Source organism: Symsagittifera roscoffensis, chromosome 5 (genome assembly GCF_963678635.1).
Source record: "Symsagittifera roscoffensis chromosome 5, txSymRosc1.1, whole genome shotgun sequence".
Taxonomy (NCBI): Eukaryota; Metazoa; Xenacoelomorpha; order Acoela; family Convolutidae; genus Symsagittifera; species Symsagittifera roscoffensis.
The window spans coordinates 2,956,072-2,970,982 of NC_087066.1; the positions used below are offsets into that span (position 1 = coordinate 2,956,072).

The 14,911-nt window shown below is 35.7% G+C and overlaps 3 protein-coding genes across 6 annotated transcripts in view; 2 read left to right on the forward strand and 1 right to left on the reverse strand.

The window, feature by feature from the left end:
- The window catches only part of LOC134846098 (uncharacterized), a 464,945-nt gene that overhangs the window by 388,948 nt on the left and 61,086 nt on the right, over positions 1 to 14,911 (reverse strand). The window lies entirely within an intron of this gene.
- Positions 1,209 to 4,464, forward strand: LOC134845625 (uncharacterized). 2 transcript variants are annotated; one of them, XM_063862620.1, is made up of 3 exons: positions 1,209 to 2,142; positions 2,271 to 3,130; positions 3,837 to 4,464. In XM_063862620.1, exons 1-3 carry the CDS (start codon positions 1,877 to 1,879, stop codon positions 4,343 to 4,345), a joined length of 1,635 nt encoding a protein of 544 aa, XP_063718690.1. In that variant the 5' UTR covers positions 1,209 to 1,876; the 3' UTR covers positions 4,346 to 4,464. The 2 variants fall into 2 exon arrangements, with proteins under 2 accessions (XP_063718690.1, XP_063718691.1); XM_063862621.1 differs by having other exon boundaries at positions 1,209 to 2,136.
- LOC134846097 (cdc42-interacting protein 4-like) overlaps positions 4,864 to 14,911 on the forward strand; it is a 32,704-nt gene continuing 22,656 nt past the window's right edge. For all 3 annotated transcript variants that reach the window (XM_063863311.1, XM_063863312.1, XM_063863313.1), the window contains exon 1: positions 4,864 to 5,666. In XM_063863311.1, coding sequence (XP_063719381.1) covers positions 4,908 to 5,666 — 759 coding nt within the window. In that variant the 5' untranslated portion in view covers positions 4,864 to 4,907. The remainder of the gene's footprint in view (positions 5,667 to 14,911) is intronic.

Here is a 14,911-nt window from a genome sequence, read left to right on the forward strand (position 1 = left end):
CTAATGTTTCTCGCATTTTTTTTGAAATGCATAATTTAAACATAATTTGGCCTTAATGCTTTCCAATTTGTTACATGCAAAATTGTGTCTTTTTGTATTTTATGCTACTTTTGCTACATCGAATTGACAATTTATTAGCATATGTCGCTGTCTTATTGGTGGCTAGTTTTTAGTGATTTTAAGCATCCGTGGTTGAGTGGTTAGTGCGTGAGACTCACATTTACTAGGTCGCAGTTTCGAATCCGACACGTAGTCGAGTTTTTGCTAATTCGAGGCCTATTTCTACTTTTTCTTATTTCATTTGATCGAGCTGATTTTTGGTAGTGTCTCGTAAGTGTTCGTGAAGCGCAGCTTTGCCTCTGTGTTGAATAGCTGGCTTAGAAAAATCATGATTTTTGCAAACCGATTTGAAACACAGCTTCAAGCAAGCTATTGTGCGAAAAATTTCCGCTTCAATAGGTTATTCAAGAAAGCTTTGAAGCGAAAAAACTTCGAATTATAGGAGCTTGCTTAAAAATTATGAATTTTTTGTAAGCGTAATTTCTACTTTTTCAAGTTTTTTTCATTATCTTCTGCCGCAAAATTTGTGTTGTATCTCCAGGGTTCCGAAGCTCCGCTTTGCCTGTTTTGATTTTTTTATTTTGAAAACCATGGTTTTTATAGCAGAAATAAGAAAGATTCTGCCTCAATTTGTTCTGGACAGTTGTTTTTTAGCTTTTTTGCTGCAGTTTTCGGATAATCGAATGATATTTCTTTGTGAAAAATAGAATTTTTTAATTATCAATTATTTGTTGTTTAATCTGTTGATAATATGCAATCTTTGATCGATTTCAATTTTTCATTTTTTTTTTAATCCAAAATGTTATGTTTTTTCACAATCAAATAGTCGAAACGACTGATCCCACCCCTTTAACGCTGATGTATGTCACCTCAAGACTAGGATAATTTTTCTTACTTGTACCGGTAATAGTTTTGAAAAATGAAGGTTTTGAAGGATCGTGATGAAATTTGGTTATTTTTTCAGCTTCTTATCTGCCTGTTGTATCGCAAGTAGTGCGAAGCCCAGCTTTGCCTCTGTGTTTATTATTGTGGCCGAATTTTTCTGTGCTTGCACAGCAACCGGCTAGCCTTGTTATTTGTTCATTTATACTTATCGTTTTGTCTTTAGTTTAATTTTGCAAATTTAGTCAAATTTCTCCGAAAGAAAATGTCACATATAAATGTTCGAATTGGGAGAGCGTCAAGATGTTCTTTGAAAAGACAAACTGAAAAAAGCACAAAATAGAATTCGGCGTTCCTCAGTGAATAATTGTTTCCCTGCTTGGCGTTGAGTTCGATGCTGCGGATAAACTACCCATATTGATAGCGACGAATATTTTGTATAGAAGGTTTCTTCCTAATAGATTTTTTGCAATGTTTTTACCGGATCTAATTGTGGGATGTGAGTTTTATGAGGACGCAAGTGGCAATCAAGGGAACCTGGGATCAAACGATTTATAATGTTTTTAGTATGCGCTTAAGATTGTAAACTAAAAAGTGACTTTTCTTTCTAATATTAAACGAAAACCGAGAAAACGTTTTTGAAAAGTAATATCGATCGGGACACGGCTGCAAGGGCTTTGCTAAGATATATCACGCCATCTGCCGATTGTATTGAGCACCTAATTTCGCATGAAAATCTGAAAATCACTCGATTATAAAATTTCTTCCATTTGGTGGTCGAAACTAATATGTAAAGTTTCAAGTATTTCTATTTTTCTCTGTAGCAAATTTTGTATATCTAGAATGTTTCAGTTGCCAACAATCTCCAGTGTTCAATGTGATAAGTCTATTCCGAACAGTAGATGATTTCAATCCAGTCTACTTGGGCTCACTAATGTGTGACATTGGACTGATATGGATTCAAACAAAACCGAACTCTTACCAAGTTTCCGTCAAAATTAACCCTCCCACTGATTTGTACCTTGATCCGACAACAAATCCTCCGACTACAACTGTCGTCACAACTAGCGAGACGACGGCTACTTTTAATCCGACACAACCTGTTACTTCTCAGAGCACTGTGAGAGTTGTTACGACACAGCAGCGTGAAACGAGCACGGATTCGACTACAGCTTCTGTGAAGCCTCAAAACGTGTTGGTGTACTCCTGATTATTTGTTACATGTCAACTATTTTGCATTAAATTAATTGACTGACATTTTTCGTTTGTTTTGTATTCAATTTTCATCTCAAAAATGTTTTATGGAAAAAATACATTGAATGTTTTAGAGATCCTCCCATCGGAGTTTCAGATGGTCAAAAATCAGATAAAACAAGCAAGGATACTTTTGATTCGCCTGGACAATATATCGATGAGAAACTGAAAACTAATGAAGGAACAGAGCCTTTTTTGAAGGAACAGATAATTTCGAGTTTTGTGCGATCAGTTTCAACTACAAAAGTTGCGGTTCAAACGAGCACACGGGCGCCCGTGCAAATTTCACCTCTGCAGAAATTCAAGTCTTGGTTGGTACAAAACGGTCAGGAGTCTTTAGCCAATGCATGCTCTAAATGGGTTATAAATTCAACATATGATTCAAAGTTGAATGCAACAGCTGTCAGAAAAGTGATTAGAGCCAACTGTTCTCATCCAAGTTTCAACGTCAAACTTTTCTTTGGGTTCGATTTTGATATTAAGAAGACAAACTTCGAGAAGCCTATTTTGTCGTTTTTCAATGAAACTTCTTGGGGAGCGCCTTACAATAGTAACTGGAAAGACACGTGGTTAGAAACTCGTGTCTATAAAACTGTTGACGTTCTTCCATCAGAAATAAAGTCCTTTATCAGTCAGCAATGTGCTGGGCTGAAAACGTCTGTTGCTTCTCTAAACAACGAGAACGTGAATTCTACAGAGTTCACAAAGGTTGTTTGCACTAAAGTCACACAGAAGAGTCTGTTCATCAGATCGTTCACGCCCGATGCTCCCAAGCCCCTGTTCATTAAGATGCACTCAACTAAGCCGAAATATGTTGAGGATGCGCATAAGGTGTTTGCGAAGTACAGACAGCTGTTCGACGAGGATAAATTAAGTGTAGTTGACGAGGACGTGGGAAAATTGGACAAGGTAGAGAGAGAGATGCTCCGATTGGGTTAGTGTCGACTCATTTCTGTTCACTTTTCAAAGTTCAGCACTACTGCAGGACCTTGAACGATTCCAAGGAATTGATATGTTAATACTGGTGAATGAATCGATTACTTGGCCGTAGACAGGGTCAATAGCCGAAAAGAAGCGTGAGACAGAGAGCGTTCTGTTTCGCTATTTACATGAGATTTGTTAGGAGACTGATTCAAGGTTGAGAATGATGTAATTTTGTCTCCATTAAATAAGTGGAGTTAAGTTAAGTTAAATAGATTTAAAGTACGTTCAAAGTATCTGGTGCAATTCTTTTTGCATGGCTTCCATATGGGACCATTAGTAATTTTTCAGAACCATAGTTCTAAACGAGGTTTTCAACGGGGCCATGCTTCGACACAAGTACCATTCTCGTATTTACTAGATTTTGATGATCTCGAGATGGTCTGCAAGTATAGAATTCGGGTTTTGGATCTACATAGCAACCATCCCCTCCCTTCAACGGCATCTCCAACACATCTAAATAAATAATGTAAATTAGCAGTAGAGCTTTCTATTGAAAGTTCTTGTTTTGCTGAATTCTGATCGGTTGAAAATTAGACTAACTTAATCTACTTAACAATCTCCCACGTATCTTAAAGGGAAGGGAGAACCTAGTCGCGGTAGCATAATCAACGTCTGGGGAAATAAGTTAGGCTAGGTCATTTTTTTCATGTGTTTAGAGTGCACTTCTGGTCTATTTTCAAGAGGCGGAGTCTTTATTGACTACAAAGTGAACTACGTCAGTTCTTTTGTGGAGCTACAGTGCAAAAACAGTTCAACACCCAAAACATTCTACCTCGAGTATGATAAACCCGATGTGGCTCAAACTGTGTATGACCTCGTTTCGCAAGACCAAATGAGAACCGAAGTTCCACAGTTACAAAGCCTGCTGCACCCTAAATGGACCCAGAGTTTGGCTTCTTTGGACATACAGAGACTATTGAAGAAGACTTTGAACTTCAAAGAAGCGGTAAAGTCGTCAAATTGTTCGAGTTATTCTGTGTTGTTGACGTACGAGAATTCGATTGTGGAAGAAGGTCGTAAAATGTACTTGGTGATTCTGTTCTGTCCGAAAAGGGCGGAGGATGACAGGGTTATGTATGCAGTAGTTGCCACTGTTCTCAATTCTGATTGGTTCAAACCGGTCCTGGTTGATAAACTGAAAAACAGGCCACCAGATGGTTTTTGAGCATTTTAGACATTCTTAGAATAAAAAAATTGTGACAATTGATAGATTGCGTGAAAACAAAAACTAAGTTTGTATAATTTTGAAGGATTTTAAATTTTCAGAAATCCAGGTAAAAATTGAGGTAGTTGCTTTTTTTTTACTAATTATTAAAGAATTTTTCGTTCATGTAAAGTTTTCTGCTTTAGCATTTGACCAGACAATAATAACTAATTAGATCGAAATACAATTGAACTAAATTCTATCATTTAAAGGAATCTTGTCCTTGTATTTAATCTTCTGTTCTTAAGGGCAAATTTGAAGTATAAATGGAAGAAATGTCTCCACACATCAAAGTATTGCAACCAAGGAAATTTCACAAAGCGGTAGCAAATTTCTTTATTTAATGTCTCCCATACTGGTCCAATATTTTGCCATATCAAGGCGTGGAAAATAATCCTAGAAAAACTCATTTTCCACTTCTATTCATGCTGGCCTGTTAGTAGTTATGAATATAAATTGATTTATTCAATTTCAGATGATTTGTATGAAAAAGAGGCCTTTTTGAGGTTAACTCACCATCATCATGAGCTGGGGTGAGAAGCTCTGGGACAAGTTTGACATTGTGGAAAAGCACACGGAAAAGGGTATTCAATTTTCACGCCGTGTAGTCCAATTCTTCGAAGAGTATGCTACGAAGAAACGTGAACACGCACAGCAAATGCGGAAACTAGTGAAACAATACAACGTAAACTACAAAAAGGGCAACGCCACCAGCATCGCCGGCAAAAAGGCGGGAAAAGAGGGGGCCAAAGACTATTCGTACGAGTCTGCGTTTTATGTCATGTTGGAACATGTGAATGAAATGGCGACGCTCGAAGAAACAATGGCGAGTGATTTGGAAGATAAAATAATCCTGACTGCGAAGCACCGACACAATGATTTCATGTCTAAACGCAAACAGTTTCTCTCTGCAGGCAGAGACCACAACGTCAGACTTTCGAACTCGATGAAATTCCTGGAAACGGCCGAGAATAATTTCAAAAAAGCATGCAAAGCACGCGACGAAGCCCAGGCCGCGTTTACAAAAGCAGACAAAGATATGAATGTAACAAAAGCGCTGGTCGCGAAATGTGAGCAGACGCTGAAAACGAAAACAGAGTTGATGGAAAGCTCGAAGCAAGAGTATCTGCTGCAGTTGAAGCAGACGAACGAAGCACAGCGCAGTCATTTTTTCGAACAGATGCCGCTAGTTTTCACAGACTTGGAACACTTGGACACGGATCGAATCCAGGACCTGCAGGCGTTGATTCATGACTTCGCTAGCCTGCATGAAAACTATCAGGTAAGTCAACGGTACAGTTTAAGTACGATAATCTGGTTCCTGATAGTCAAGTATAGAGGTTGTCCCGATGAAAAAGTAGAAGGCAACTATCTTTCACCTTATTGGAAATGGAGATTTTTTTCACTCTTTTTTTTACTCATTACAAAATTGCAGGACTACCATTTCATACTGGCATTTTCTTGGGACACAACTATCTTTTGCTATTTTTTGAACAATTTTCCAGTAAACTAAAAAATTAGTCAGAAAAGTTCAGAAAGGTTCATTCAAGCTGAACCAACATGGTTTAGTGATTTTGACCTTTCATTTGACCTCTTGCTAACATAATTGTGCTTATATTCAATCAAGCTTTCAATGTTTCGTGATAATGTTTTGAACTAATGTTTGATTTGTTTCTATTTCTGGTCTCTAGAAAGTAAGTAAGCCTGCTTCGTTCGTGATCGGTACACACACATCGGATGGTAAAGACAGAGTTGGTAAGCGCAGAAAAGCTTGCGTGTCATGTCCAGCTGGCCAAATTTAAATTAATTGCAATTGCAAAATGGAGATAGAGCTTTGTGCGTTTTTGTTCTCAAACTGATTATCATGTCTTGTACTTGTACTAATGTCACTGTATGAAACGTTACATGTTTTTCAAAGAGTCATTTATTTTAGTGAAAGACTTATCTTCTGAAACTGCCACCCATGGCCTTGGAAATCTAATGGCTGGGACTAGACTTTTCCCGTAACGATCTTTGTTATACATTCTGCTCATACTCTTACTCATCCTTTTGCGCATCCTCTGCATATTTTATTCGGATATGTGGTTTTCGTCCTAATTTGTGTCGGCTGATTCTCCGTTTTTTTCTAAATGCAGTTTAAAGGATCTGGTACGCTTTTCAAGCAGTTTGTTTCCAAAGCTTGGATTTTTAGGTTTTTCGTTCAAATAGTGTTTATTATATAGAAATTTGTGTTTTATTTTGTAAGATTATCAATTTTGATTATCGACAACCATCCGGCGTTTATAATTATCAACCAAAATTAATCAAACATCCGACGTTATTTTAAATGTTTTGGGCGTTAATTGCAATTTTTAATGTCAGAAACAATTATTTCAATTTTTTTTTGTTTGATTTTAATCATAGTCATTCATTTTGTATCGCAAGTAGAGCGAAGCTTAGCTTCGCCTCTGTGTAAAGGTTGTAATCGAAAAAACAGATTGTGAATATTGCTGCCAAACTGTTGCCGCATTAAGTTAAATAAAAAAAGTAATCGCCTTGAAAATGTTTTATTTCTTGTGCTAAATTTCTTTTTGTGCAAGTTTTTTTTTGGTCGACATATTTTTTTCCGCTTAATTATTGCTCGGTCATTGATTCTCGTTATTTGTTAAGGCTGTTTGTGAACATCATCCGAGGCAATGGTATGAAAGTTTTGCAGAGAATTTTTTCAAGTTTTAAATTGTATCGCATGTGTTGCGAAGCTCTGCTTCGCCTCTGTTTAGTACATTGAAATTGCAATTAATCGAAACAATGGATTCATTTCGAGCGTAAAATCAACCAATTCTTTCATAGAAGGTCAAGCAATTAAATTAATCATGGAGCTCCCGTAATAAATACATCAAGTCTCGATCTGGCATTGTGTAAAAAATTAATTAAGAGGATAGACTTGGACTGAATTTGAAATACAAAATGAAACTGTCATTCACGCCATTAAAGGCGGAGGCGAATTTCAGTAGGAAGTTGAACATATAAAAGGTGAAATGATGTGGGTTGAAATCATTAGGAGATAAAAACGTGGGCAACGTAGGGGTACAAAAAAGCTCTGCTCATGTGATCTAAATAACAGTTTTTGCAACCGAAATTGTTTTTTTTTTCTTTGTAGTATGAAAGTCATTTCTGAAGCCAGTCGGCCGAAATAATTGTCATGCAGTTCAGTCAAAGTTGCTTCCTGACAAATATATCCCGGTCTCGAAAAATTCTATCTATGAATGACTTGGTAACAATGAATGCTTCTTTTGAAACTTTTCGCAAAATATGGATTGATTTTTCAACCGTTCAATGATCAAATCATCTCGTCCGGAAGTCGACCGAGTTGTCTCTGTTATTACAATTAAATATGCTATATCAGATGTTTCAGAGCCTTGAAATTATTTTAAAAATTGAGATAACTCTTTTCATTAGTTTATGTTGTCTGAAATATCTCAATTTGTTGTGTCACTTCTTATATTTTTTAAATAACTTGGAATTTATGTGGCAGAAACACTTCTTTTTTATCATTGCTTCTGTATTTTTCTGAAAATTATATCTAGTAGCGGTGGCTTTTGTAAGCTTGATTGGTTTCATTTACTGGCGTAATTAAATGGGGATATTCCCGCTGTTGAATGACCGAAAGTGTTCAGCGTTCTTGTTTGATTTTTACGTTCTTTCGTCCAAAATTTTGATACTCAATAATGGTTGGTACTCGGTCATTCGGCCAGAAGTGATTTCCTTCTAAGTGATTGCCTTGAGTAGTCAGACTACAGCGATTAGTCAGACTTCATAACACTGTTTAAGACATATTTTAATGCTTAACTAAATTTATGCGGAAAAAATGAACGTAGTGAATACTTTTATGCAGGTCTTAATGATTTTTGTTTGTTTTCTTTTTAGGCTCAAACTTGATTTTTTGAGGTTTAACTTTTTAAGTTGAGTTCATTTTCTTTGTTAAAAGGAAGGCAAACTAGCCTATCGAACAGCAAAAGTGTAAAGTTAACGAAAAACGTGATCGACTTTGTTTCAAAAGTGGATTTTAGTTTCAGATTTCTCAGTAGAATGAAAAATTAACCCACTGGTAGTTTTCTCAATTTGGTTCAGTTTTGTCTAAAAGTGTCAATCATAAATTGATCTTGAAGTTCAAAGTGCTCTTGAAAACCACTAATTTTTCTTGAATTTTTGTCCTGTTCCAACTCTGCCTATTGGCTATGTTTTTCTAAAACAACTGATATTATCGTTTTCCACAATTGATTCCTTCGCTTTATTCCCGTTTTCCTCACATGATGCCTGTTCAATTGTTCATTTTTATGAATCGTGAGTGTGTTAGAGAACAACTGAATGTTTTCCTTCTGATATATTTTGATAAAGTTTTTGATAAATATTATAAATGTCAGTTTTTGAAGGCATTTTTTTGCACCTGAACAGCGGACATCATTTTGTATCGCAATGATAGGTAGCTCTGGGCCGAATCTATAGGTTGTTTTTGATCCGGTAAAAGTCTGAAAAGGAAGACATGTTGAGCTGCGCAAATTTTCTACAGGGAGGACGGAAATGGTGCGAAAAATGTTGACGATTTCTAGTTTCAAAGTGGCTTTTGATTTTTAAATTTCCCAGCAGAAAAAATTACCAATTGGTCCAGCTTTCTCAAAAAAATGTTTCAAACAAAGTGTCAATCATAGATTGTTCTTAAAATTCACAGAGCATTAAAACTATCGTTTTTTGCATTCATTGACACTTTTCCGATTGTCTGTTGACTATGTTGCTGACAGTTTTAAAGCCTTCGGTTGAAGCTTTCTCTGAAACTTAAGCTAAATATGATTCATTTGATAAAAATATGCTTGAAAACACACGTTTTGTCCTGTTATTATGTTACTATATAACTAAATAAACTAATTGCCCTGTTATTTTTATGTGTTTCTTGTTAGTGTGTTTCAACGCATTTAAGATGAAAAAAAATATATTTTTAATTAGCACATGTTGCTTTGAAAATTTATGGTGAGCGAATTGTGTTCGTCCCTCGTTCGATTGTTCTTTGAATTTGTTCAGGTTCTACTGTGAGTTCAAACGTTTGGTTTTGTTTGATTATTTGTCTCTCGCATAATAGCAGCCCCATATGCAGCAAATTATCGACCCTCATGATTCAAAAATATGTTTTGCTGGGCTACGCTGGCTTTTTGCAACTATGCTGTTGGGACTAGAAAGCGAATCAAGTTCTTTCCGTGCGTAGAAGTTGAGTTAGGACCGATGTGGTTAACTCATAGAGTAATTTCGGATAGGGTACACCGTCTGCTCGTCACGCTATCTTATTTTCGGCCGGATAGATTCGTGCAACTTCTTAGTCTAATACCGATCCTAATCTTACTCTTATACTTACTAGTCTCAGGGTGTTTAACTAGTCTCTGCTAGGCTCAATAGATCTAGGGTATACTGGTTTGTTGCGGCTGCTGAAGTTCTCTCGGAGAGACAACTAATTTCTAAGTTAAATTCAAATCTCTCTGGTGCTGAAATTACAAGTAATTTCAGCACTTACAAATAAGTGGGTTGTTAGTTAGATGGATCATGATTGGTTAATATTAAATACTTTACAGTGGTAAAATATCTAATTTATCCAATCATAAAATATAGTTTAGATCAGGTTCCACCCATCCGGGTTTTACAGAGTTTTTTAGAATTATCTTTCTGCAATTCAAAGGATGGATGATGAACGTTGGTATTGGGCGAACATCGTATCTTCGTGTATCTTCTTGTGACAACGACTGTGTTTCCCAACGAAATCAATCTGATTTCAAAATGGTTTGCTATGACGGGGTTTTCTGTATTATGTAGAGAACTTGTTTTGTGTTCAGCCGCGTCTGGGAATGGCGTGGAGATTGTGCGTGGAGGGGATGCCTTGTAACTCGGATCTGTACGTATACTTGAACATCGAGGTGGTCAATGGTCTAGTTCAATGAAGTCCTTTTCTGCGAAGTCAAGTCGTACTCTAAATCTTTTGAGTTGTGATTGTGGACGGCATTTTGGTTGTGGTTGGCCATTCTTTTTCGAGTGTAGTGGGATCACTTTGTCTTTGGATGTTCGTCTTTGTTGTTGTATGCTGATCTATATACTGCAAAGTATGTTTTACATTTTATAAAATTTTTATTAGTTCAATGTTTTAATTATGATTTTGATTAGTTGTTTTCACAAAAGCTTTTTGTTTTAGTTCGGTTATTTTGAAGAGTTACTCACCCTTGAGTACCTCTTATTAAAAATAGGAGTGTGGTCACAAAGCGTAGATGTAGCGCGGTGGGTTAGGCCGGCTATAGAGCATGCTCAGGACGTCCTCTCTGGTGGGTTAGGCCAGGAGTGGGAGTATGATTTCGTGCGGTTTCTGTGAGAGGTCCTGTTATGTGATAACGTTTTATGTTGAGCTTATGGTGGTCTTTCTTATGTTCCGTTGGTTGTGTCCTTTTTTTCAAAAATCAAATTGTTTTTGTTATGAGTTTGTCTTTCGACTTTTTTGTGTTTTATTATTTCTTTCTTAGACTTTATAATAGTCTTCAAAAGAATAAATTATCCAGTTTTAAACTTGAGCTTATGGAGCTAATCAAAAACAACTAATCAAAATCATAATTAAAACATTGAACTAATAAAAATTTTATAAAATGTAAAACATACTTTGCAGTATATAGATCAGCATACAACAACAATCCGGTTTGGGTACCGTTGGTTTTCTTTTCTTAGTCATGCTGTTAATTTTTGATTTGTGGTGTTTAGTAAGCTGCGTTGGTTAGTTTGGTTTAGTATATAATTCCTTTCCAACCGGGTTAAAGGAAAGTTTGAAACTTGTTATTGTATGTTAGAGTTGTTGAGTGTGAAAACTTGAAACTAAAATTCATTATTTAAACAATTCTTCGTGGGCGAGCTGTGCGAGTTTGGATAGAATTCTTGTGCGAGTGAATGAAAATATCAAAAGGTTAGTACTGCATTTTTACTTTATCAATTTACTACATAGAATTTTAATTTAACTGCTAGTTTTGGGGAAAAGTTAAGTTACAAATTTTCATTATTATGAAATTTACTGCTTTTGGAAAAACAATTTATAAATTAATTTACTTCATTTGATATAAATTTTATCAAATTATTTTGTGGAGAATATTAATGAAGTTTAGAATAAATTTAACAAGTTTTTATTTTGTTTTTCTTGTTTTTTGCAGATGATCGTGGTATGAAGACTAAAAATCTAAAAGAAACATGAGTAAAGAATGGTTAGTATTTATTTTAAATTTATTAGTGAAGAATATGTATAAATTTTACTTACCTGTTAGTCGTCGGGGAAAAAACCGTGGGGGAAGATGTCGTGTATTATGTCGGAGTTTGTTAGTAATTTTGCTAGTATGCGAATGATGTTTTTAGTCTGAAGCAGTGGCCAAAGCAATTGAAGTGCTTTAATAGTTTTTAGTTCTTCAGTGCCAACTGCAAACTCATAAGGTGTGTTTTGAATGAGGTTATATAATTTGTGATTGTTTTTAGTATTGTGGATGAATTCTAATATTGGGATATCTATAGGTTGGATAAATTCATGTGGGATAAGGAAGGGTCTGGATTCTTCTGCGTTAAAGGTCTTCGTGATGGGACAAAATATATACATTTGTGTTATTGGGTCATAGTTGCGGAGGATGCCGTGGAGGTTAGTGTCCTTTATGCAATATGTGAAATTTAGAAAAAATGGCGAAGTGTACTTTGAATTAAGAAACTGAAAACGGTGGTGTGGTTGTCTTGATGGAGTGTGGAGATCAAAATGATTTTGTATGAAGCGATAATACGTATATGTGTGGGTTTGTTTAGTGCGTAACATAATGTCGTGTGAGCAGTGCAAATCGCGTTCATGTGGTGCAAGGAAGTGGAAGGTTAGTGAAAATAATTGAAATTTTTCTTTAAAACTTTCATAAGCTTGCATGTCAGTTAGTGCTTCAGAGATGATGTGATCAAATTTTCGATCAAATATATTGAGTGTAAATACATATGGTGTTTTGATGAAAAATTTTTCTGTTAGTTGTGGGTTAGCGAAGCGGTCGTCATCTAAAAATTGGTCTTGGTTAGATCGGATGATATTATGATCGTAATATTCTAGCGTAAACTCGTTAGCTCGGGGTGCAGTGTATGTTTTTAGTGATTTTTTATATCCTATATAAGTAAATTGTCTGTGTGTTAATGGTGTGGTGAGTCGATATAGCATATCTTGATTTCTTTCTATATCGATGTGAGTATTAGATAAAGGTAGGCAAAGGGGATTAGTAAAATGATAGTATGATGTCCAATGAAGTGTAGGCATTAAAACATATTCATCTACAAAACTACGTGTGTCGTTAGTGTCGTTAGGAGTGTTTAAAGTATATTGTGGAAATGAAGGTAAGGTGATTGCTAGAAAATCTTTCGTGTTAGTGTGATGTGGATGATTAATATATTCACGGGCTGTTCCTGGTTTGGTTGGGAATGGATGGTTTGGGAATTTTCTTTTAAAAGTGCGATAAGCTCTATTAGTGCTTTTTGACGATTCGGTGGAAGTGGATGATTGTGCTAATGATGCAGTATAAGCTGAAGAGGGTGTAGGAGTAGGTGGATTTGAGAATTCTACTGTGGATGAAATTTGATTTATAGTGAGGGTGTTAGAGTGTATTAGCTGTTGTTGTAGGGTTATAAAATTATCAAGTTCTTGGGAGATTTGGGGAGTATCGGGAGAATTAGATGATCGGTCGGAATGAAATGGAGAATAGGTTGGGGTTACTTGTGAAGCGTAAGAGGGAGTAGAAACGGACGCGAGTGGATTATTTGTTGGGATTGGTCGAAAAGGAGGCTTTGAAAAAACTGAGGAGTTGGTTTGAAAATTATTGGATGGAGATGGTTCGGAGTCTGCAAATTCGTCAGGGGTTTCTATATTCGGGTTATTTAGTTGTGAAATGGAGTATAAAACTTAAATATCGGAATTAGTGTCTGAATTCATGCTTGATGTTATATTACTATTTGGAAAATCGGGTGGTGGGAAAGCAAAAAGTGGAATTATTGTAATTGGAGTGTTGAGGTTGGTTGGGTGGAAATTTGAGCGGTGTAGGGATCCAAGTTGTCGGCTCATCGTGGGCTAAAAAAATTATTATTTTGATACTGAAAAGCGGTGGTATGGGGTTGTTCTATAATTTGTTCATATGTATTTTCATCTTGTGAATGATGTGTCTTTATGTGTTGTATGGGACTTTGCGATATGTTTGGTCTAAAATTTGGGTTATGTGTTATTGCTAAGTTTCGGAAATTTCGTGGGACTAATGATAATGGATGGTTATGTGGTAGGGGTGGCAACTGTGGTGCTGTAGGCGTTACTTCTATATTATAATGTTCCTCGTCGTACGTGTTCTGTCTTGTCGCTATTTTTGTGTTATATTCTTTTATTTGTGCGTCTAGAAGGACTTTGTTTATTGATGATGAAAAAATTCCAAAAAATCCTGCAAATAGTATGCGTGCTACACTTGCTTGTCTATTTACTTGTGTGTGTATAGCGCATGTATTATAGATTCCTTTTAGTAGTGAGAAAAGAAATCCTATAAAGTTAAACATTGCGTATAAAATAGTCAATTTTTCTACTATGTAGTAGGGCCATCCTAGAAAATCGAGAATTTCATTTTTTAGTGTAACAAAGCTAAAAATATTTATAGGTGAAATATCTTGTGGTCTGTGTTTTTCACCGTTTAGATATATATAATCTTTAATGTCTTTAAAATATCCTTTATAATCTTGTGTATAGATGTCTGCAAATCCTGCGGTTTCGGCAAGTTTGCGTAAGTTTTGGTCAATTGATTGTCTTTGTATAGTGTCCATTTGTGTTAATAAATCCTGGAATTGTTGTGTTCTAATGTGATGTTGGATATCAGATTTTGAATATATTCCAATTGATTGTAAATCTATATTTGGGTTTCGAGCAATAGCTCTAATGCTTTCGGGTGAAAATTTTTTGAGTGATTGCATTAATGTGGGGTATGGAGTAAGAAGATAATATTTATCTTCATCAGGATTCAATTGTACTACATTGTGGCTATTTTCTGATCCACATGGGACTGCGGTATCCCAAAAATATGTTCGTCTTGAGAGTGTGTCAACAAAATGTACTTTATTTTTATAAAAGATAGGGATTCTTTTATAGCATCTTTTATCTTCAAAAACATATAGTGGTGATACTTTTTTGGTACAAGTATAAAACCATAAAATGTTTCCTTCGTAGTCTAAAAAATTTGATCTATTTCCTGATAGTAAATATCCTGCGTAGGGTATTTTTAATACTGCTAGTGCAAGTGATTGTAGGATTTGTGTTCGTTCTAATTCGCATAGTTGGTGAAGTGTTTCTAATTCAGAGAGTGACATTTCCTGAAAAATTCGGCTAATTGTGTAGTCTAGTTTCATATCTAAGTGAATATCGTAGTGGATATTACCAAAATAAGAATTATTCATTAGTGATAGTTCTTGTAGACGTGTGCTTTGAGTGTCATGTGGCTT